This window comes from Daktulosphaira vitifoliae, unplaced genomic scaffold, assembly GCF_025091365.1.
Source record: "Daktulosphaira vitifoliae isolate Bord-2020 unplaced genomic scaffold, ASM2509136v1 Scaffold_3, whole genome shotgun sequence".
Lineage (NCBI taxonomy): Eukaryota > Metazoa > Arthropoda > Insecta > Hemiptera > Phylloxeridae > Daktulosphaira > Daktulosphaira vitifoliae.
Window position 1 is genome coordinate 39,232,699 of NW_026099574.1, and position 24,821 is coordinate 39,257,519.

General features: G+C 25.7%; 1 protein-coding gene across 6 annotated transcripts in view; it reads left to right on the forward strand.

The window, feature by feature from the left end:
* Window positions 1–24,821, forward strand: part of LOC126900715 (tachykinin-like peptides receptor 99D) — a 125,602-nt gene that overhangs the window by 96,127 nt on the left and 4,654 nt on the right. For 3 of the 6 annotated variants that reach the window (XM_050676627.1, XM_050676625.1, XM_050676626.1), the window contains one exon: window positions 17,704–17,865. The exons of 1 other annotated variant lie outside the window; for it this stretch is intronic. In XM_050676627.1, coding sequence (XP_050532584.1) covers window positions 17,704–17,865 — 162 coding nt within the window. The remainder of the gene's footprint in view (window positions 1–17,703; window positions 17,866–24,821) is intronic. 2 more of the 6 variants (XM_050676628.1, XM_050676630.1) reach the window with 2 other exon arrangements.

Below are 24,821 nucleotides of genomic sequence, written 5' to 3' on the forward strand. Positions count from 1 at the left end.
GTATCTAGTCGAAGACATTACCCTTCAAAATTGAAAAAATTTCCCTCGTTCCCCGTAAATGGGGGAAACCTCCAAAAAAATTACAAATTTAAAAATCACTAATTTTTTCAATTTTTTCAATTTTTTTTATTAAAAACTGCCGTAACTTTTTCAAAAATGAACATATCAATATAATTTTTTTTTATATAGATGCTTGATGTCTTTACCTATCATTTGGTATATTTTTTTTGTAAATCTGACACTTAACCTGCCNTTATCTTAATGAGGATATTAATAGGGATCTAGCAGTTTATGAAGCTTTTGGAATAATCCATCAATTTTTTAAAATTAAACACTATCTAAAGATTTGCATCGAAGCGTTTTTTTTTTATAGTGATTTTAATCACTGTCAGATATCATTATACTTGATCCAACTATGCCACGTCACCACTGTGCCGCGACCCCCCTGTGCTGGGTTTTTTGTTATTCTAATGTAATTCTATTAGCTAGTTTTTACAACAAATTTAATTTAAACGATCACTATACAATTGGGCTGACCATGACACTTCAGTTATAGTTAAAAATAAAATTGGTTTCTTCTAAAATGAAGAATTTTTTTTTTTTAATAACATTCATTTTAAATAATTATATTATATTGTATTGAATTTTGTATCTTATACCATTACAATTTGTTTGAATTCAATTTAGAAGTCGATTTGGTTAATTATAATACCTATTGTTATCCAAACTACGCCCTTAAAATGATTAAAACATAGACAAGAAATAATCCAAAATAGCCCTATTTTATAGTACATGCAGCCATTACTCATTTCATATAACGTACATGACATTACAGAATTATGTTAAGAAAATATTTATGGCTTTTATCATTTATTATATGATCTTGTAATATTTCTAAATTACATTTATAATTCCGGATCATTTCACATGTTAGTACTGTAGTACAATTTTAATGAAATGTAGTTAAATTGATGTATGAACGCAAAAACGACAATTGGAAGGCAATTATTTTAAATAGAAAAAGGTAGTCTAAAATTTAGAACGTAACGGAAATTTTTATGAATATACGAAAGATACAAAATGTAGACAGATATTATTATACTTGATCCAACTATGCCACGTCACCACTGTGCCGCGACCCCCCTGTGCTGGGTTTTTTAACTTTATAATGATATAACTTATTGAAAAGTGTATGGATCAACATAATTTATTTATAAGAAATGATATTTTTTAATAATCCCATTTTCATTCGACATACTTTATCTGAATCAGGATATTAATAACGAACTAGCAGATCATGTTGCGTTTGGATAATCCACCAATTTTTTAAAATTAAACACTATCTTCTAAAGATTTGCATCGAAACGTTTTTTTTGATAGTGATTTTAATCACTGTCAGATATCATAATACTTGATCCAACTATGCCACGTCACCTCTGTGCTGGGTTTTTTTTTTTTTTTGTTATGTATCAGTTAAAGACCTGCAAAAGCCCAAAAATGAACGATATATTTTCGAACACACCCAAAATAGTATATTATATTGACTTAGGTCAGCACTAGGTAGATAAAAAATTTATTTTGCATAATACAGCCAGGTTAATGCTATATAGTAACTAACTAATGCTGTCTCAACCAGTGAGCAATTCTTTAGCTACTTACAGAGCAAAAAATTATCATTTAATGACTGCTTCAGTTAAATCAATATTAAATAGGGTTACCCTACACTCACTGACAACATAAATAACTTTTGATCCAGTTAATATTTTTAACTGATTTTTTTTTCTTTTTAATAAAAGTTATACGTTATGTTTAATAATTATATCTTAATAATTAATTTTTCTATACTATATTCAAATTATAAATTAGTTTTTAATTTTAAAAAAATGTAAAAAAAAATCTAAGATAGCTATTTTATGGAATAATTTTAAGAAAAATGTTGGTAAAAAAATATCTTATTAATATTCAGTAATAAATATTCTGTAGCATTTTAAAGTTTGTGAAAATTTGAATTTTCATGTATTATTTTACGGTATTAAACATTGAAATACATGTTGAGAAAAGGACAGAAGAAATATATTAATAATATTATGTTATGGTACAGTCGACAATACGTAACCTATAACACATACAGACTCGGAATCAAATCTCTCACCGACTGATGAAATTTTTTGCTTTTTTTTTCACTGTTTTTTCTTTGAATTATTAATTTTACGTAATATTTGAAATTTTTTTATAGTAATAAATAAAATATATTTTTTATATTAACCGGGTAAGAGTATATAAATTATAAAGAAGAGAGACTTTTGAAAGGTTTAACGTTCAGTGCTAGGTGCCGAAAGAAAAATGACTTTATTTAAGCTAATTAAAAATTTTCAAAGTCAATTTTCTCGACTCAGGGGAGGCATTGGCAAAAGTTCCAAATACGTCTGATTCTGTATTCAATATAGATTAGATCTATATACATTTTTTGAAAATCGGTGACCCCATCACCGTGACCTCCCCTTGTTAGTATAATATAAATCTTGACTCATGACAAATAAATTTTAATTTTAGTTAGAATAAGAAATAGGTATTGTTCGTGTTTTTATTGGAATTAAAGCGGGCCATCAGAACGTTAACAATTTTCATGGAAAAATCCATACACATATTATATTTAGTGTGAAAAGATTGTATTAATTTCTGTCCTTTTTTATAATACATAGACAGCGTTTGATATCATGGAATAAATAAAGAAAAATTCGAATTTTTACAAAATTAAAAATATTACAGATAATTAACTACAAAACATTAATGAGAAATTTTTTCACCAAATATTTCTTAAAATTTATTCTAAAAAATGGCTATTTTTAAATATTTTTAAACATTTCTCGTAAATTTTTAAAATTATAAATTTTTATTTAATTATAAAAATGATATTTATTACATTGTTATTATAGCCCATAAGTATATTAAATATTAAAAAAAAAAAATTACAAAAAATATTAACTGAATCAAAAGTTATTTAAGTTGTTAGTGAGTGCTGAGACACTCTGTATATTTAATTTTAATATTATTACAACTTAGTAAAATGCATACATTATTGACATCTAGAGATTATACAGTGTTCCGTGAGTAATGAAACGGGTTTTTACTATTCTCATTGGTTGTCATAATTGACCTGTTTCCTCACTTACTGAACACATTATAAATTTTATTGCCATCTTATTATTTCATAATCAATGATTGTTATTCATAATATTGATAAAAAGAAAGTAACTCCCGAAAAATAATTTTAAAGACCAAGCCTGATCCTAAAAAAAAATTATTCCTTCCAAGATCCTTAAGAAATTTTTAAAAGCTCGTGTAGGCCCTAGTGTGGTACGGACTAGGTAGAATAAGAGTCGGGTAGCTTAAATCCAACTCCTACAGAAACTAGTGATGGAGTCATATTTTTTGCAAGACGATGACTTATGGAATAGTTGTAATATGAAACATTTTAACTATTTACAATGGGTTATTTTTCTTCTTTTTGATGTAATATACTCATAGTTTACACACGAAATCCATAAAAAGTACGTGACGTCATGTACAACTGTATAGAGGTTGATTTTTTTTTCATGTAATTTATTAAGTAATAAAAAAAATAAAGAACAAGTGTCTTTTCAGTTGGGCATAATTTTTAATTTGTACTATTTAAAGAAATTTTACAATAATTAAAACTCATAAAACGATAATTATAACACATTTTTTATCGAGAATGTTATAGTAGTATGGTAGAGCTATTTTAATTTTTTATTCTCCCGATATGTTACACCCTTTTTTTACTAGTTAAAAAAGAAATTTCTTTGTAAAATTTGAGACCGATTCAATATTTTTATACGATTACTTGATTTTAAAATTAAAATTTGTTGTTTTTAAGAAAATAACCAGTTACCTTCAGTTAGGTATTTTATCTTTAGAAAAACTTGCATATAAAAAGTTTAAGATTTAGACTTATCGAACATTCTATATACAGAATATAATTATAATATAGAATTATATTGATTTTTAAATTATAGAACATCCTCTTTGTAGAATCATATTAAGTTTTTACTTATTGTATAACATGTACATTTTTCTAACCGAGTTTATACTTAAAGGACACCAGTATATAGGATAATATTTTTTACAGGATTTGTACTTATAAAATACCTTATATAATGAAATTTACAGAGTTTTTACTTATAGGACATTTGTAAATAATAGTTTATATAATTTTTACTTGAAGAACACCTATATTCAAAAATCAATAAACCATATTATTAAAAAAATGTTATCTGATTTTGATTTTTTACTGTTCACACTTTCAACAATTTTTATTAAATAAATAAACGGGATTTTTTTCATAAAACAAATAATCATGAAAAACTAATTAAAATTGTATAAAAAACTGAAAAATACATAAATGTGTCAGAAAGGTTGACAAAGGATCGACTGCTATTTGAACAACTATTTAGTTTTATTTCGCATACTTTCTCAAATATCTCAAAACTTAATGATAGTGTCACAGCTGTACGTTCACTAGGAGCTAAAGTTATGAAAGTTCATTATGAAAGATTCCCGTTCCTGTAACGATTTTTTACTACCAGTACAAGCTACTAAATTGTAAGTTATGGTAAAGTAAATGAGTGATTAAATTAACTTCTGGAGTTCCTCAAGAGAATCACATTACTCCACTCCTATTCAAATTATTCAGTCTTTAAAAACACGTAGAATAACTGCCTACAACTCTTTTCTATTTAAACTCTTAAATAATGAATTTGATTACCCTTTTATATTAAATTTATTAAACTTTAAAATAACAAACCACAACACTCTAAATAAATATTTATTTTATATTCACCAGTTCTCTTGAAATTACATGTCAAATCTCCCAATTAATATTTTAATGTCTCATGCCAATAATAGAACTGTTCATTATCTATTTAAATAAACTATTTTCTCTCTTTTTTATACAAAATTGTTTTATTTCTATTGTTATATGTATTTAATTGTAAATATTTTGACTATCTTTATGTTACTTTTATTGGTATATTATAATCATTTTTTCTCTAGTATATGACAGCAATATTATTGCTCTCATATATTATCAACCATTAACTAATTGATCTATATTGTATTTTATTACATTTACTAACTTATTTACTCACCATAGTTATTTATTAATATATGTTAAATTGAACATTTGACCGTACAAATAAATAAATAAACAAACAAACAATTTGCCAATTCTAAATTCGGAATGGTTATATATTATAATAATAAGAAAATTACTACTATCGTAAAATTAAATAAAAATAATGGAGTGCGATGTAAAACCCGATTTTTTTTTGTTATGCCTCAATTTATTACGAAATTGTTATCTTGATCAAGTTTTCAATTTATTTTCCACGCAATAAAATTATTATTCTAAAAAGGAATAATTAAGTATTTGAAAAACGAAATTTTTTATTAGATCATTTAACAAAAGAAATTGGTTTCGTAATTACTTTTATTAAAACAAAGCAGAATTCTTAAAATATTTTAAACCCCATTTTAAAAATTGTAATTTTAACTTGTTAGTAACGGTCATTTATTTAATCGCTTTGGTTACACTCATATGTATATATGTATATAAATTTGATTTGATAAATATTTTTATCATACAGCGAGGGATAGCAAAAATTTTAAATGTAGCGTTTGTTCAATTTGATGAAGTAAAGAAAAAAAAAATATGTGATTTTATCATAATTTAATTAAACCAAAAATAAGAAGTTTTAAAATAAATATTTACTGAGACACAAAATGTAAAAACATCATTAGTAGTTATAATTTCTTAATTTTTTCATTTACATGTTATTTTATTTTGAATATTTAAATAGTTATTAATAAAATACAATATTTAAAAAACAGTCAAAGTTAAACTTGAGGGCAAATCATCAGATACTAATATTAACGGATCGGTTAAGAGTTTTGAAAAAATAATTTGTATACTAGTTGAAAAATAATACTGGACTTGAGAAGAATTCAAAATTCTTAAAAGAGCCGTCAATTTTTTGAATAACACAAAAAGAACCTTTTTAAGTTTTAAAATAAATAATTGTTCATAAAAATCAACCCAGTTTTTTTGAGAAAACAAGAACAATACTTACTATAGAACAGACTTATTATCTTAAGCTTAAAAAGCTTTATTTGCTGATGTATAATATAAAGTAAATATCGAATCGATAAAAAATAATGCCTTAAGAAATGATTTCTTAACACCTAAAGAACATTAAAAATCGATTAGTAAACTTAGTTTTAGTGTAGACTAAAGAACTGGAAATAGTATTACCCGGTCATTTGATGAAAAAAAGGTAATGGTATTAACTTAAATCTTGTGAGAGGAAAAAGCTTTGGTTTGCAAAATGACCATCGCATTAAAACATAATTAAATATTAATGCATTTGATTTATATAATTATACTCCTACAATGGTAATAAAAGGTTTCTACGCACAATAGGCTTTTTTATCGTCTTACTATATAAAAGTGCATACAATTAATTTTTTTAACATTGAAATACGATATTGTTCAACGTTTGTTAACTTAATAATTTTTTTTTCCCAATTTCCAGGGTTTAGTTAAGTGAGACACAGGTATGATATAAGAGTACATCTTATAATATTACAACATTTTTAAAATCTTCATGCACAATTTCAATGATGACTTACATTTATCTAACTTTGAATTTATATGTTTCTTATTAAATCTTATTAATCTTTTATTTTACATTATATAGAAAGAAACCTAAAAGAGTATAGGCTTTTGTAGGCTCATTTAAACTAATGGTTGAAGTAGTATTGATAATCGCGTTGTATGAGAAATAAAGCTGAATTATTACTAATAACAAATTAAATTAAATGACATCATAAATGTTTAATTTAAATCATCATTCAGAGAATAGTATTGCATTTTAATAAAAAATTCTGGAAAATAATTTCAATAAAATAAAAATTAACATTAAGTTTCCAGGAGTTTAGCAGTAAAATAATATTTTCTTATAATAAATCCTACGGGTGTCAAAATAACAATCAAACAAAACCCATAAAATATTGAAAGGTAAACTACCTGTTACGTGAGCAGACAGAAGATAAGATTTTCCTACATAAATTGAGTTAAAGGTTAACCTTTTATTTTATTATATTTGATTTTAGTCCGTCATTTTAACATACCGGAAAGGGGGAAAAACGTAAAATGGATAAAAAAAACTACCGTCTATACTGTGTTGTCTATAGGCGTTAGTTAAACAAATGAAAATTAGTATATTTTATTCATTCACAAAAACAGGTCCGGATCTTAAAGAAAAAAAACGTTAACCCAACAAATGTCGAGTATAAAAAAATGTATTTGACGAAGTGGCAAAATCAGAGTATTTTCATGAGGAGTTTTAACTGTTCACCCCCCAAATTATAGTTTACATTAAATTTTGCCATGGAGAATTTAAACATGCACCAGCATATTTGAATAGCAGCAATTCCCACGAGAGCAACGACGGCGTGCGACTGCACCGCATCAATTGTAAAGCGTCGCGATGCCACATAAAAGTGGCATCACAAAACATTCTGACATGGAAATGTTTTTGAAAGACAACAGTTACGAGCCACAGTTCAGACGCCGCATCACAAGATTGAAACTTCGTATCAGGAACTCGTGAGGTCGAGCGTGACGAGTTAACGTAATTGATACTATACACCGTTATATTGAAACACATATCAAAATCGAATACCAGGAATCTATAAGAACTATGTACGTAATCACGTATCTAGGTGTCTTTCAAAAGTGTCCAGCGTCCCTAGCGATTTTCAAGTGGTCACCCACACGTGGGCAATGGACGCCCGTAAAATGCCGTGAACGCTCTTTGCCACCGACATTATTGCGTATCTGTGATGGACCGAGTACTGGTGCGGCCTATAGATAATTCTCATGAGTTCCTGGTACTAACATTTTAATGCACCACCGAGTTTTTAGACATTTTGCATTACACGATTTATAAAAAACAAATGTTTGAAACTTGCTATACATATAAATGTTATTAAATGATATCAATATGAAATCGTATCCAAAACAGGTCATTATATCCTTAGCGGGCTTTCAAATCCCTAAACTCTCCCTCGGTCACATCCTCAATTCCACAATTATGACTATCCAGTAATCAATTACTGAATTAATTTTCCACTGTAACCAAAGTATTAAATTAACCTGTGCTCGGGAGTCGTTTGATGCGGCGCAAAGACTACATTTAGAAGTACTGTGTTTAAAAAATAAACATTGTGAAAACCAAAAAAAAATAAGTCCGCCCGATACTTTCGATTCAGCACTAATAAAATAGATTGAGGACAAGAAAAAACAATTTCTGTCACCTCGGTTATATTTTACCAATGGCTCTTTTTATAAATTTGGTGCAGGATGTAACTGTCGGTACATAATGCCACGCCATTTCCATAATTGTTTGTCGATCCAGAAACCGATAAACAACTACGGGTCCGAGAACTTCTAATTTTAATTTCATTAATATATTATACAAAGATCTAATGTAATTCTTCTGTTACTTTTATCCTGATAACGTATACATTCATCCATTATTAAAGCGATAAGTGAACAAAAGTGATTTTAATAAAAACCATAGACCACAGAAAACACCCAATGGTAAAATGCTGAAAATTACAAAATAGCAGTTTTTTTTTTGTATACTTTTATAAAAATATAAAATGTAAATTTTGCTTCTCTTATTATGATTTTGTACTTTGTGTATCGCATAAACTTTTATTTGTGTAATATCATTAATTTGTAATTAATACCTTTATGTATCAAAAAGTCAACTTAATATTGAACATTTGTATTTATTAGCTTACATTGAATATCAACTAAATGCTATTAACATTCTACATATTTTGGTGGATAATTTAATGAAGAGCAAAAACAAATAAAGCAAAATATATATTATTTTGTATTAATAACACAAAAACAATAGCTTAATAATGCGATTTGAATCATAAAATAACTATAAACTCTTCAAAATTTATCATACAAAGTACAATTAAAAGTGATATTATAAAAAATTCTAAATAATTGTCAACATAAGTAGATCAAAAGTGAATTCATCAGACAAAACGTCACACACAACTTATTTTCCGTGAGAGATAAATCATCAACCGCAAACAAAACCCACGCACATAATACATACTAGAAGACTTTAACTGAATTAAATATCAAAACCATTGTCAATTTAACATTAACTATTTCAATTGCAATACCATCGAATTTACTTAAGTACCATAAGTGTTACAATTTGAAAACATCAATTAAACATTAGAGAAATAATGGGGTAATGAAGTATCTCATTAATTTTATAAATAAAGAATATTCGCTAGAAATAAAATATATCCATATAATTTATGTAATTTTTATGAAATAATTAAAAAATATATGTATTTATTTTTGATAATTTTATATAGTTGAATTTGAATATAAACTAAACTATATCCTTCACATTTTCTACCGTGAATTGATTTATCATTGACTACTAAATTTCTTCTAAAATAATAAAAATATTGAAAATACTTTTTTTGAATTCGTTTAGTATTTTATTATTCATAAGAGGTTAAATATATTTTTATGTCTATCACTGTGCAGTTATATTGGTCATCGCCATCTTAGTCTGTATTCCAGCTATTCATCCCTTATTTAACTAGTTGAAAAAAAATAAAACTTAAATAATGACTTATCGATAACTACTTTTGAATCAACATTTAACGTTAATAAGTTCTTAATGTTTTTAAATTTAGATTGGAGGTGAGGTGTGAATTATTTCATTTGTATCATTAAGTATTTCTCTGTCGCGCTACTCCTCCTAATCAGGTATAAAAATATTCAGAACTCCTGAATTATACGTTAAAAAGTAGTTATCGAATATCTATTTTTTTTTTTTAATTGAATAATTTTCTATTGTATAAACTAGATAAATATGTATTTTAGTGTTAAAAATATAAGTTGGTATCCTTATAACAGAATAAGGGATAAACTTAAAAAATATTTAACTACTTATGAAACTATAAATAATACTAAACAAATTCAAAAAAATTGTTTTTTTTTTTTTAATATTATTATTTTAGGAAAAATTTAGTGATCCATGATAAATTATTCATTCTGTTTAATTAAATAGGGCATTTCGACTAGTTATCGAACAATTAAGAAATTATGAAGTTCAAAATTATATGGCAAATTTATTATGACGAATAAACTTCTACTATCTGGAAATTAAATGATGCATTCTCATAATTTAACATTTTAATACTTTAAGCGATATTAAATAAAAAACAACTCTATTAAAGTGAAATTAACTTTAAAAAAAATCGAGAAAGTCCTTTAACTAAACGATAATTTGTTAGTGCTTATTATATTTAGGTTTATATTTTTGTATAAAGTTCTATAAATTTGTCCATTTAAGTCGCAAATCAACAAAATCGCTCAACTTTGATACTAGTGAATTACAATTTTAAGTAATATCTTTGGTGTACACTTATTGAGATGTGTTCAGTAACTGGACCAGTTGCCCTAATCAGTATTTAAAATTTAACGTTTTAGTGCATTTGAAATATAATTCTTATTATATTAAAAATGAATCAATGCATCAAATTACCTATCGATATTTATAAGAGTTTTTTAATGGACAATCATTGAATAATGCCAGGAATAAAATAAAAATGAATTTTTTTATATGAACACTAACTAACAGCTCATAGCTGACACAGACATAAAAATGAAATATGCAAAATTCTTAACCAAAAAACAGCGAATAATCACGTAGCAAGGATAATAATAATTTTCTGAAGAGACCAATTGTTGATCTAGAACTCGTTGCCTCGACTCAATAATAAAAGTAGATATCGTGTGACGTGTCACAGCTGCTTCCTTTTATTCACTGGAAATTTGCCCAACGGCTTTTTGGGTTTATATCACTGTACTTTGAACTTTGAACTGTATACCATTATAACTCATCCCAAATCCGACACATTACTGTCCAAGATCATCAAAATCATCAATTACCACAACACTTAATTTCACTACTAACCTGTTGTTGTTTTTTCTCTCATAAGTGCAGATTACATTTTAAAGGTCAATCGAAATTATTTTAAGTACCTATAGCATTGAATTATAATTACATTAACGAGCAATAATACAAAAGTACTCATCTGAAGTTCAAGCTATTGATTATTTTTAATCGCCCATTACGTTAACATGGACGGACTGAAAATAGAAAACTGTCATTTAAATCATTTTTAAGGAGAGTCTGGTAAGATTCACTATTAATAATTTCTATCTTACTATGATACTCTATAATAATCTATACAGAATGTCGTTGAATTAAAACTTTCATTGTTCGTTTTATTAGAATATATATATATAGATAATTACCATACCAATTGTCAAAACTAATAATGCAAACATAATTAGTAATAGCGTAATCAGTCAAGAACTGAAACACAGTATGTTGAAAAAAATATAAGCTTAAACATTGAAACAAATGAGACCAATGTTCATTTTGAAACAAATAATACTATTTCAATGTCTAGGTGGTTTTATTTGTACAGTGTGTCAAAGCCGAAAAATAATTCAGATTACTTTTTTGGTTTAAAGTTTTATTTCGCCTAAGGCATAGAAAACTTGAAATCATTAACAAAGTACAATAAAACTTCTTGAACGTATGTTTTTACAAATGTATAATTACTTTTCGAAATTTTACAAAATATGCGTAATAAAACAAGGTACAAAAATAAACAGTTGACTAAGTCGATTAATATTTTTAACTATCAATAATTCTTTAAACATTTTTGATTCATAAACATGTGTTCTTTCTTGTGATACAATAATTGTACCATTGTTAATTGTTCATTTTTTTGATAATTATTTTCAAAACAATGAAATTTCACTTGATTGACTTTTTTTTTTAAATCTTTACAGTGGTTTAAAATATATTTTTCAAATATTTAAAATCAACTTGGATTAGTCAAATGAGATAGAATATTATTTATTAGAGGTTATAATAATAATGCAGTGCTTAAAATTGTAATTAAAAAGTCATTTAATCGTCATGTTAACAAAAATATGCAAAAACTATTTTAAGCAATAGACTTGCTTAAAATAAAGAGTTTCGACTGCCTGAATGCGTTTGAGAGTTTGTCATTTCCCAATGTATTCTTTGTCATACGTATAAATTATACAATGTTTTCATTAAGAATCAATAACTCAATTTTAATGGATGTATAATTAAAAAACTAAACAACTTAAAGAAATCTTTCTTGGCATAGAGTCACATTAAGAACACACCCTAACTCTACACATTTAAAAATTTTAATTAAATTTAAATGTCATCAATAAATATAATATATGTAATTGAAAACGAAGCTACACGACATTCTGACGGGGAAGAATGAATTTTCTGTATAATTAAAATATTTGAATCACTTATTAAAACAAACGTCCAATTCCAAAGTTTTTATTATTTTTTTTTTTTATTAAAAAAATAAATACATAATTTTAAACAAATTAAAATAATTTTCCCTTATTAATTACCTTCAAAACAATTAAATAGCTTAAATGTAATTGTTTTGAATTTGGACCCTTTTTTTAATAAAAATTTCAATAAAGAGTAATAATTTTTTTTGTTTTTTGATTGTATCTTAAAAATGTTTGAGATTACATTTATTGATAGTAGTTAATCGTTTCATTACATTGTTTAATAAAAGGGATCAACTCAGTGTATAAACAAAATATAAAATATTCTTAAATTTAAATAATTAAATTTGTTTATTCCTTAATACAGAATATTTTATAAATCTTTGTACGAGTATAAAAGTAATAAGATAATTAATTATAAATATTGTATAATCTTAAGAATTTTTTATGCTGATAAATATAATCTTTATAGTAGATTAGATTTCCATCGATATTTATTTATATTATTCAGACAATTGTTTCTCGTGATTCGCTAGGTCACATTTTTATTATTACACACTAATTTATTAAAAAATTAAAGTGTTAATAACTCTAAGAATACTAGTTTGAAAGTCATTGTTAACGGCTGGTCTTTTTCATAGTTAGATAATTTTCTTATTTGAAAGCTGAGTAAAAACATATGTTTCTAATAGAAAACAAAAGTTAACATACTTTTAAGGTGAACTGTATGGAGATGGGACCATATATTTTAGTTAAATCATAAAACGTAAAACGCTATTAACTTCTGAAAAGAAAAAGTTTTATATTTTTAAAGATATTGCGTGAGTTCAACATTTACCCTGTACAATGTAGAAAGAACTACCGAATGAGTGCATTCTGCCATATGGTATGAGATTTAATGAAAGTTTTGAATATTTGGTAGCTATTAACCAAAATACTACAACAATTTTTTATATATATTTCTAATTTGAAAGTATAAACTTCCATCAAAAGATTTCCTGGATTTCGAGTATAGTTCACCTTTTTTCTTTATTTATCTTTGACTATAATAATGTAGCATTATTAATTTTAATTAATAGGAATATATCGTTGTTTACTAGCAATTAAAACTAAATTAAACATTTTAAAAATGTTTTTTACTTAAGGTTAAGATTAATTAGTATTTAAAATGTTAGAAAAAGACATATTGATGATTAAAATTATCTAAATCGATGAAATTATTAAATGATGTTATTATACTTTTCAAAAATTTAGTGTTACAGTAATGGTGGTACATTCACAAAATCTTAACCAAAGCAATGAAATCGTGTACTTAACTGGTAAAAGACAAAAGAATATTACCTCAGGGTAGAAAATTTTAAGCTTCTCGAAAGAATGGCAAATATTTAATAATCAATTTATAAGTGATAAAATACTATTAGATAAGAAAATATTTTTACCCTCAGGCGGCAGTTCAGTGTTAAACATTACGACAAATTTGGGGCTAGATTTATAAAAAAACTAGATAGATTACGTTTGTTACTAAGATAATAAACTATACAACTCATCAATTTCACCTCGGGCTTGGAATACCAATATTTCAACAAAAATTTTCATTAAAGTGTTGTTAAATTAAATTACTTCATAAAATAATAAAATAAATTTCACTTGAACAAAAGTGTGTAATCATGAAATTCTATAAAAATCATTGTCCGAATTGATTAATCGAAAATATTCGTTTTTTTATTGAAAAATGACGGGTACTTATTTAATATACCACACCAACCAATTTTTGTAATATTAGTAGTAATTTGGTAGAATTTAAAACTGAGTATAAAATTAATATATCAAACTTTTTAATTGAATAATATGTAATAGTAAGAATGAAATAATTTTGAGTATTCCGAGGAAAAGTAGCTGATATATATGTGCTTTTCGATTTTATAATTTCTTTATCTTCTTGAATTATTAAACAACACGCAATAATATGAAAACTCGTTAATCTCATATAAACTTAATTTACTAATAACGTGCACTATTATGTACAAGTAAAAATTTCCTGTGCATTTTAATACGAGGAAAAGCTATTTGAAACAAATAAGTACTACTGGGAAATCTAAATGAAATTTAACTATCAGACGCAAAAATCCTTTTATTTCATGTCGGGTGAATAATTATATAAATGATTGAAAATAGATAAGAATTTAACCCACGCGGTCAGTATATATATTAAGTCACTTTTGTTTTTTCCTTATATTTCAATATATTCCACGACATTTTGACTAGGTACTGGAGTGTTTTTGAAGTAAAGGGTCACTGGTTTGGTTTATTTTGATTTTTTTTTTGCCACTACAATTGTTGTTTACCGAAGTGGAGTAGCCGTTTTTAGTACATTACATCGACATTGGTTAAAGATAGTCAACAGTGTACCTTAAAATCTCGTCGTTGCTATTTAAAGGGTTCAATTTTATGTTTTGTTTAACCTCATTCACAAATGCTAGTGATTTGTAAAAAGTTTCACGTTTTAAATCTATTAGATAAATGTGGTTTCCCGAGAAATCTTACTAAAGCCATGTGACCTGATAGTCTGGTGTACAGTTAAAAACAAAGGTTTATGAAAAGCAATTTAATATTTTTTGAGTAAAATAATGGATCAAAACCCGGAATTTTAAAATATATTTTTTTAGTGAATTTTTAATAATCTTCAGAAATAATAAAATTAATTTTAAGTATATAATTCTAATGTAATTTTGAAAGTATAATCAAATATTCGACGAAAAAAATTAAATATTATGAACTTCCAAAATTTTAATATACAATTAATATAAAAAAAATCTATAATTGTAATGTCCTCAATATAGAAATCGATAAGTATTATATTAAAGGAAAAAATATATTTCAAATGAAACTAACCAATTTCTTAAAAAACCATAATTTCTAAACAAAAACACTAAATAATGACCTTAAATGCTTACATTAGAATGTAAATACTCTTTTTATTTTTTTAGTCGGCATCATTGTGAGGTATTAGGCACTTTGGGGCGGTTTATGTAAATACCATTGTAAACTATAAGCTGAGTAAATTAGAAATCTAAATTTAAATATTATAAAAATAAACCCTACTGAAAAATAATAAAATTCTAATTTTGTATCTTATTTTTAACCAAAAAAAGATTACTCCTCTAATTGTATCATCACAATTATATTTAACAGAATTAAAAATTTACGTCGAATGAAAATTTTTTAAATTTTAATTAAAAATGATGTTGTTTAAAAATAACGCGAAATAATAACTACGCGTGTGCTTGTCAACAATTTAACTAAATGATGGAACATAAACTGTATTTTTGATTTTGCTGTCTAACAAGTCCAATTAATTTTTTTGTTCCTGATTGTCTTTATTTTATAAAACAAGTGAACAATATTTATAATTTTATTTGAACATTTCATTATTAAACATTTCTTTAAATATTTAAAAATTATTTATTTAAAATATTTAAATAAATAGTTCATAATTAGAACCAATTATGAATAACTAATACGGTTTCGATTGTGATGAGAATTTTTTATTAATTTAGTTTTGCTGTAACTAGTGGTTGCTTATAATTAAAAAGTTTAGCTAATAAATCAAACAGTAAATTTACTCACATTTTTAATTACGATATCAATACCATATTTGTTGCCAAAATAAAACTTAACCCTTTGTTTTTAATGTAATTATAATCTAGTGTATTTGTTTTAAAAAAAGTAAATAGAAATTTAAATTTTAGTAATATAATGATACTGTCGTACATTATTTATTTATAACTGATAATCAGTATGATTTTCTCATAAATTAGAATGTCAAAAGATATTTAATATTTGACTGTGTCATGTGCACGTAGATTATGATTTATACAGACATATGCATGTGATATTAACATATACCACAAAGTCACTCATGCGATGTGTACTTAGTTACACACAAATTAGACGACTTCTCTATAAAATATGGCAATATTTGTTGGTGGAACCATATGAGTCAAACATTTGTATGCAATTGTATTAGTTAATTAATTAAATAATAACGATATACAAATTACACGTATAAATTTATAATTTGTCGTATAGATAATCAGGATGCTCAACTGTTTTGTATTTATTTATGTGAATATAGTTTTTGTTTTTTTTAATTTAAAAGTTTCTAATGTTAAATAATAACATAGTTTTCTAAATTATCAATTATTAAGTATTCTTTGTATTCATCCCTTAAACCTTATAAGGGTATCAACTTTAATAAATAACGATCTAGTTATGAAAATGACTGGTCGATATCCATTTTTGTACTAATATTTCAGAAGTTTTTAACATTTTCATATCTAGGCGGGAGGAGAGGTGAGAAGTCGAGAAATGTCTAGTGATGAAAATAGCAGTACCCACACCTAATCTCCGGTCAATACTTACAAATCTTAGTAACTTCTTAATTGGTTCATTATATATTAAATAAACTTGTTAATTATATATGTTACCAATAGAAAATTTTAATTAACTACGTTATAAGTAGGGTGTGGAATTATATGCATTTATACATTTTGTTTAATTATTCCGAACTCACTATCAGCCAGTAAAAAATTTAATTGATTGACTTTAGAGCTTACTAATATGTTGTTACCGAGTTTATACTATTGGGGTATTTATCCCCCCGAAAAATATTTCTACGTTTCTATATAATCCTACTTAAAAGTTGCACATATTTGGGACTCTTCAAAGCGGCTTAAACAAAATGTATAAATATTTATAATTCCGCGCCCAACTCATGAGATGTAAGAAATGAACATAAAAAGTAATAATTTATAAATAATAATAAAAGTATATATTATAAATATTTAGGGTACATTTATGCAATTATAAATTAGAATGAAAGGATTCATCGAAGTATATCGTTAGTCACTTAGAAAGGATATTTTAAAATGTGTTTCATAAATGCAATCAAAAATTTGTTTGATGATTTGAACTATCCGTTTCATTCATTTATTTCAGTAAATTATACTTGAAGTTCTCTCTGTAAAATGTTATTCTTTTTTTGGTAATATAATTTTCAGTAGTATAATAGCAAAATGGCAATTGAACACAGTAAATCGCTTTACATGTTTTACTGTTCACTGAAGCAAAAACTAACATAAAATATTTAAAGAATAGATAAAGTTGTAAAAAATGTGTTAACAATTTTTGTGTCTTTTGTATGTTAATAGATTCCGTCAAGGGTTCAAGCAGTTTTTTTCATTTGTGCCGTGCATCAATGTTCGAACCGGAAGCCTCATACGACGGGAAGTTGTCACCAGCAGGTACAGCTTTAGTGGATCTCCGGACGCCCACTATCGGATAGTGCGCAACGGTAATAGAAAATCCGGAAGGTAGAGAATTGTGTGTATGCTGGTAGAGGGTAAAGCTTAATCGTCTTTCGATAGTTATGAGACTCTGGGCTGGAATGCTACTGCTAAAACCTCAGGGTCGATATAAATTACTAATATATATTAATGAGATATTAATTACTGTGACTAAACAATTTTGACTGCAGCCTTCATAACGATAATCAATTTTGCATAGTAATTAAAACAAATTAAATGAATCCGAAAAACAATTTGATCTCCGCTGATTTCGGGTGCAAAATTTTCTCTGCGACACGAGAAGAAATATTATTTTACAGCCAATTAGTTCCATTGCTGTCAGTAAAAAATGTTTAATATAACTTGAAAAGTACACAAATTAACATACTTCACTTGAATTTCACAAAGCAAATTTTCTACAATAAAAATATTTTTAATAAAGTAATCACAAAATATTTTAATAAATACTAACGGTTTTAAAATTAATATGAATTTGAATTTTTACATTAAACTTGTCACGATTTTTTTATACTTTTTTTTACTGTTACACTATAAAATTACAATGAAATTTTCCCAATAGTATATGTTAGGCTTAAACACAAAATGTATTTTATGAGTATTGAAAATCCTTTGAAATACTCACAAGTTTTGAATTTTATTCGTTTGAGTAGTTGTCGAAAATCTAAGAAATTGATTTGTCCTCCATTTTATTTTTAGTCCTTAACCTTCGTTAGTCGTATGTACTAAATGATTATCCCGGCAATCGTAAATTGTGTTTTTTTTTAATATTTTGATATGTTATTTCGTATTGGAATTTTTATACCCTCTTATTTTAATTTAGAATTAGTTAAAGTTAAATTGGCTTGACGTTTCATCAATTAATGTGTTCTATACCAGAGTTATTTTGGAAAATGTAGATTCGACAAAAAATGAACAAATTAAAGAAAACGATTTGAAATAAAATATAAAATCTCTAGACTTTTTTTATAACAAAAATTGCTAGTTTAAGATGTAGATTTAGTTAACGGAAAATTATTACCCCACGTGACGAAATAATTACTCTGATACTGCGAGACCGGTCGAGGGTTAAATCTGTCGAAAAAAAACCATTTTTTATTTAATCGATGAACTGAAAAGTTAACTGTGTTTTTCGACATTTTAAACATTAAATATACGTGTCTACTTTCATATAAAATAAGCACTGTGTATGGCCATTGAATAAATTTGACCCAATAAAATACTGATATTTAAAAATATATTTTTGACGTTCTCAAAGTTTTATCGTAACATAAGAAAAATGTGTAATATCCGCTTCAAATAATATATTAAACGCATAATCAATCTCGTGATGGTGGGGCACAGCCATTCCCTCCCCTGGAAATGTCCTAGTTAATAATATCACATTTGATAAAATTCCGAATTCGCTTGCGCTCCGCATTATTTATTACAATTCCAAGGAACCAAGAATTCATGAATAAACAGAACAAACACTTTAAACCGTATTTCTTATCAAATGTCATAGATTCAGTACCAGGAATTCATAAGAACTGTGTGTGCTATCATACGTCTAGGGGTTTCGAGAAAGTCATCACGTCCGTACGTTCATAACGTTATTTGTACAGTCTGGTGTCTTAAGCGCCATTGCGGTTAGGTAGGCGGCTCGGCTGAACCGCAACGCGCGTGACATCGCCGTATCAATAGCGGCGTATCTCGACAGCCGCAACCGACATGATAGTAACCCTCTGGCCCAAGTACAGCAAAGTCATCGATGTAAACATTTTAAACACATGTATAAATTAAATAGGGACGCAATGATTTTGCGTTTCCAGGACAATATTTACGCTACGGTGAATGTTTATGGGGACAAGTCGCTGCTTAAACAGCGCACTTGGCCACTTTATATAAAATTTGTAAGATTAAAGTCTCCAGCGTGTCTCGCTAACAATTTTCAAGTGACATAATTCAACCGGCACAATGCGACATCATTTTATTCTTATTAATTGATGGTATAAAAATTGTATTTTTTATCTGAAACTTTTTTAAATCAAATCTCAACGCAACTCACGATGAAACTACGTTACACAGTTAATTTACTCTTCAAGTTTGTCAGAACCAGCTTTTAAAACTTATTTTAACAGTCATTCAATATTAAAATAGTTTAGGATTATATATACACGGGGTGTACAGTAAGTAAAGAAACGGATCAGTTGTTAAAACAATAAGAACAACAGAAATGCGTTTACTTACTTGCTGAACACTCTATATAGGTATATAATGTCACAATCAAGTCCGGTGCCAAAGATAATATAATTTATTTTCGCGAAAAAAGATATAAAAAAATAACGCGAAAAAAAACTAAGCACAGGTCCGGCCCGCAAGTTTTATAGTGAAAGTGTCGACATAGAATAAAACTTCTTAAACAATTCATTATATCAATAAGAAAAACTACTCACTTTGAGTATGAAATTCATTCAACGATGCATACTAACTGATTGAAAAGGTATATCACTATATTCCTATTGTATGCCATCCCAACAATAATGTTTTATATTATATCTACATCTTATACTTATGTGTCCTTTTGTGTGCGGACAATTGAAATAATTTCAAAATATAATCGTTGTGTATCGAATGAAATAATCGTATTCTTTATTTGCAAAAGTAGAATGTGAAATATGTAGACGTATGTAGTTCTCTTTTTTGACCCATATACGTCATTAATCATGTTGTCAAGTTAGAGTTGGGACTAAGGAAAAAGATGAAAAGTGTGTATTACCGGCAAGTTTAGGTGTCTCGCCAGCCGAATCGGTTTGCAGTGAAATAATATCGTGTCGTGTATAAATGATTGGGTGATGCAATGACAGCAGTAAATAGAGAAGAAAAAACGGTACAAAGTTATGATGAAAACATTTCACAGAAAGGTCAAAAGAAACAAACATGAACTGTTCTTGAAATTTCGTTGTCATCTGCTTTTACTTGCAGTGTACACTGACACGAAACTTTTTTAAAAAATGCTACAAATATACATAATAACGTTGATAATACTGATTCTTCCATTACATGTTATTGTCTGTATTGTCCATCTGTACCATCATTGTTCTATTATAATGTGACATATGCATAATTTGTCAACATCTAGCCGGCAGCATTTCTATTAATCAGAATATTTTATTAAGCAATTTCAATATTGTTGTAATTCTATTATGAAACATTTTTTTCGGTTTTTTTTTTGTTTTTTTTTTTGGATATCTTTACTCTACAGTTGGGAGTTTAACTTTTACTCCATTAATAATAAAAGGTCTTGAATTCTAATAAGTTTTAAATATAAAATAAAGGCCATTTCTGGACATCGATTTTCATACTATGTAGTACAAAGAGTGACAGCGATGGAATTAAGTATTTGTTTTACTTTTTTTTAATTTTACTTTTCAAAATACTTTTAACCATTTTTTTCAAATTAATTTTTCGCTTCAAACTGCATTAATCTTATCTTTGTGATTAAAAAATACTAACTGAAAATATAATTAAAAAAATAAAAATGAATTATATATTATTTCAACATTCAGGTAATCTTTTTATAGAGTGAATATTCGCTAATTATGAAACAACTTATTATGCACATTATTTAATAACTACTATACTACTTAGATTTATTCAAACAGACAGCTCACTATTAAATCAAATTTAAAACATTTTTGCTAAAAATATTTTTAATTTGATTCTATTAAAAAAAAAAAATAAGCTGTAAAAACAAGTTGAACATTTTAATAGTGCTTTTGTACAGTTATGAAATGTGTTAATTTTTCATTTGTATGCAAATCGTTTCAAATTGTCAAAGTTACACCAAATATTTGTATACAAGGTATTTAATAGAAATACATAATATGAAATAAATCAATTAATTGAATTTACGTACATATTGACACAAGTTATAAATTTAACTATTCTATTTGGGTTGTAGTGTTCTATTTAACACACATGTTATATAAATCTCATCAAGAGAACATAATATTCATATAAAAATAACAATTTATACCTTTTTTGTATTGCATTGAGGTCTAAATAAGTTGTTAGATACAATAATAAAAAAAAATCGCAACGAATTTCTTTGCAGTATTTTAAAAACAAAAGTATTAAGTACAAAATACAAAATCCTTGTTATATTAAGTATAGTCTCGTTTTTTGAATATGTTTTCAGTTGTCTGAGTATATTCTCCTTGCATTTGGACTGTCAACATACTATATACAATAAATTTCACACACGTGACATAATGATGGATTTCTTTTTAGAGCCTAAAGTACTAGGCTCTACTATACTTTCGAATAGTACCTTTAGTGACATATATTATTTGGGTAAATATTTTTAACATAATTGATTTTTATTTTATATTTATTAGGTAATAAACTCCATTCAAATAATTCAGGCGATATGGAAAAAACACTAAGTGAATAAAAATTAATTTTTTCTTTTTTTCCATTTAAAAAATAGTGAATTCATATTCTAATAATGTAGTAAAAAAATTAAGTCTAATTTATGTATAGAATAAAAATGATTTTTAAAACATAACAATAAAATTAAAAAATACATTTTGTAACATACATTTATAGTAAAAATAGAGTAAATCATCCCAATTTTTCCACTATTTGTAAGAATAAAGTCAATATTAAAAAAAATCTCATACGTGCCAATTAAATATTTCATATAGAATAAGTTAATTAAATACTCATTAATTATAACCATTAACTATATATATTAACGACTCAAACTAGACTAAAAAACACCATTTCAGTGACAAAAATTTAAGTAAATAAACAAACACGAAAAATAAAAATCATTTGTCTAGTATAAACTAAACAAATATAATACATATTTGTATGTTTTCTTAAAAAATTATCTTTATTTTTGTTCCTTAAAAAATAAATTCTCATAATATTATCTGGTTTTTTTCATTGTACAATTTCGAAAATATTTAATATACTTGTATGTATATACTTGTATATGCACATGCATTAAGAGTTATTTTTTATCACAAGCGTTTTAGACAAGGGTAAAAAACCCAGAGGGACCTAAGGATTTTTCAAAAAAAAAAAGAGATTCTGTTTTATAATACCCTATGGTCACTAAAGGTGTATTAAAACGTAAAAACTTTTTTTCATTACAATTCTATAGAAAACTTATTGTCCACTTATGTACGTTGGTTGATGTTTACGAAGCCAAAACATTATACATTGCTCAATACTAGTAACAATAAATAAGTTTGAATCTATTTTATAATTTAATTACAATTTAAGCTACTCGAAATTTTTTAATATAAAATTATTTTATATTTCTTTAAATTTATTTACTAAACATAATCAGTGTATATGTATTAATATGTATATATTATACACATTTCGATTTTAGGTACCATTTAACTATTTTTTGTTGAACCAATTTTTATTAAATTTATCTTAAATTATATTAGTATTGATTCAGTTTTATAGTTATAAACGCAACTTCCTGAAAAAATAATAATTGTTAATTCAAAGTTAATTATAAATACATTTAAAATTAATTGAAATATTTTATTGATTTCAAGTGNAATACATTTAAAATTAATTGAAATATTTTATTGATTTCAAGTGTCATTTTGCCACTTGTATTTTGAAATGTACAATTTGTAAAATTAACGAACAACTATTAACTGGCAAATATTAAAAAGCTATTTTATATAACTTTCTCAAAATGCTATTATTATAAATAATATTTATTTGAAGCAGTGATGCCAAACCAATGGCGCATTAAGAAATTATTTGCGATATTTGAATTCTTAACTAATGACCTTTTTTTGTTTGCGCATATGAGTTTTTTTTAAACAGTCATTCAAAGCAAAAAAATGTTTCTAATAAAAAAAAAACGAAAAAGAATAACCCAACCCCCCAAATCATTTTCTGTTTGTACAACTACACCAAAGTACCTTTTGAAATATAGTGTTTGTTTCTTTAATGTTTTGAATATCTGATTTATGGCGATTAAAATACCGTTATTTTACTGTCTAAATTAACTAATTAAATTATTAGACAATATTAATGTAATTGAAAATCATCCACTCAAATAAATTTTAGATACTCCCGCCTATTAATCATGACTGATAAATTGAGGTAATATATTTTTAAAGAATCGACCTTTTCAAGGTTGAAAAAATAAATAAATGTGTTACAGTAAGTAATAAAATATGGTTTTGAATTGACTAAAAATAAATAAATATGAATAGTGCTAATATTATTATTATAAAATTGAACAAAAATATAAAAATTGGGTTAATTTTATTTTTAAAAAATGATTTATTTATATTGTTTTATTTCGGACATGAAGTAAAAATAAAATTATAATTTCTTGTTCTAACAATTAAAAATTATAGTTCAAAACAGGATCCATTGCTTTCTTTAAATTTATGTATAATTAGAATTAAGTTACTTAATACAAAATCATACTTGGAAATCCTATGAAAAATTTTAGCTCCGTTCATGTCTAATATTATACCTGCTAAATAATTCATTAAAAAATTTAAATAACTATATTGAGCTGAAAATAAAGAAACTTACTTATGAACAAACTATTGAAAAATATTTTACATAATGTCCTACGAGTCATATACCCAAATTGTTTGCATATTTGTTCGGAGACATCATGTTTAGAACTGTCTGTTCAGTACTTCAAAAATATTTAAACTTAAATACAATTCTTCAATTTTATGAAAAACATTTTTCATCTAATAATAATTCATGTATTAACTTTTTGACACATATATAGGAAAGATATGAATTTTTGGTATTATCTCTCTGGGCAAAAAAAAAACTTTTTAATTATAAAAAGTTGCAGAAAAAATGTTTTATAACAAATCTTAAAAAAATGAATTGATGTTGCAATATTGTACTGACAAATTGTACAAAATTTATTATAATTTTTGAAAATGTGTAGAATAGCATCTTTTAAAAGTAAT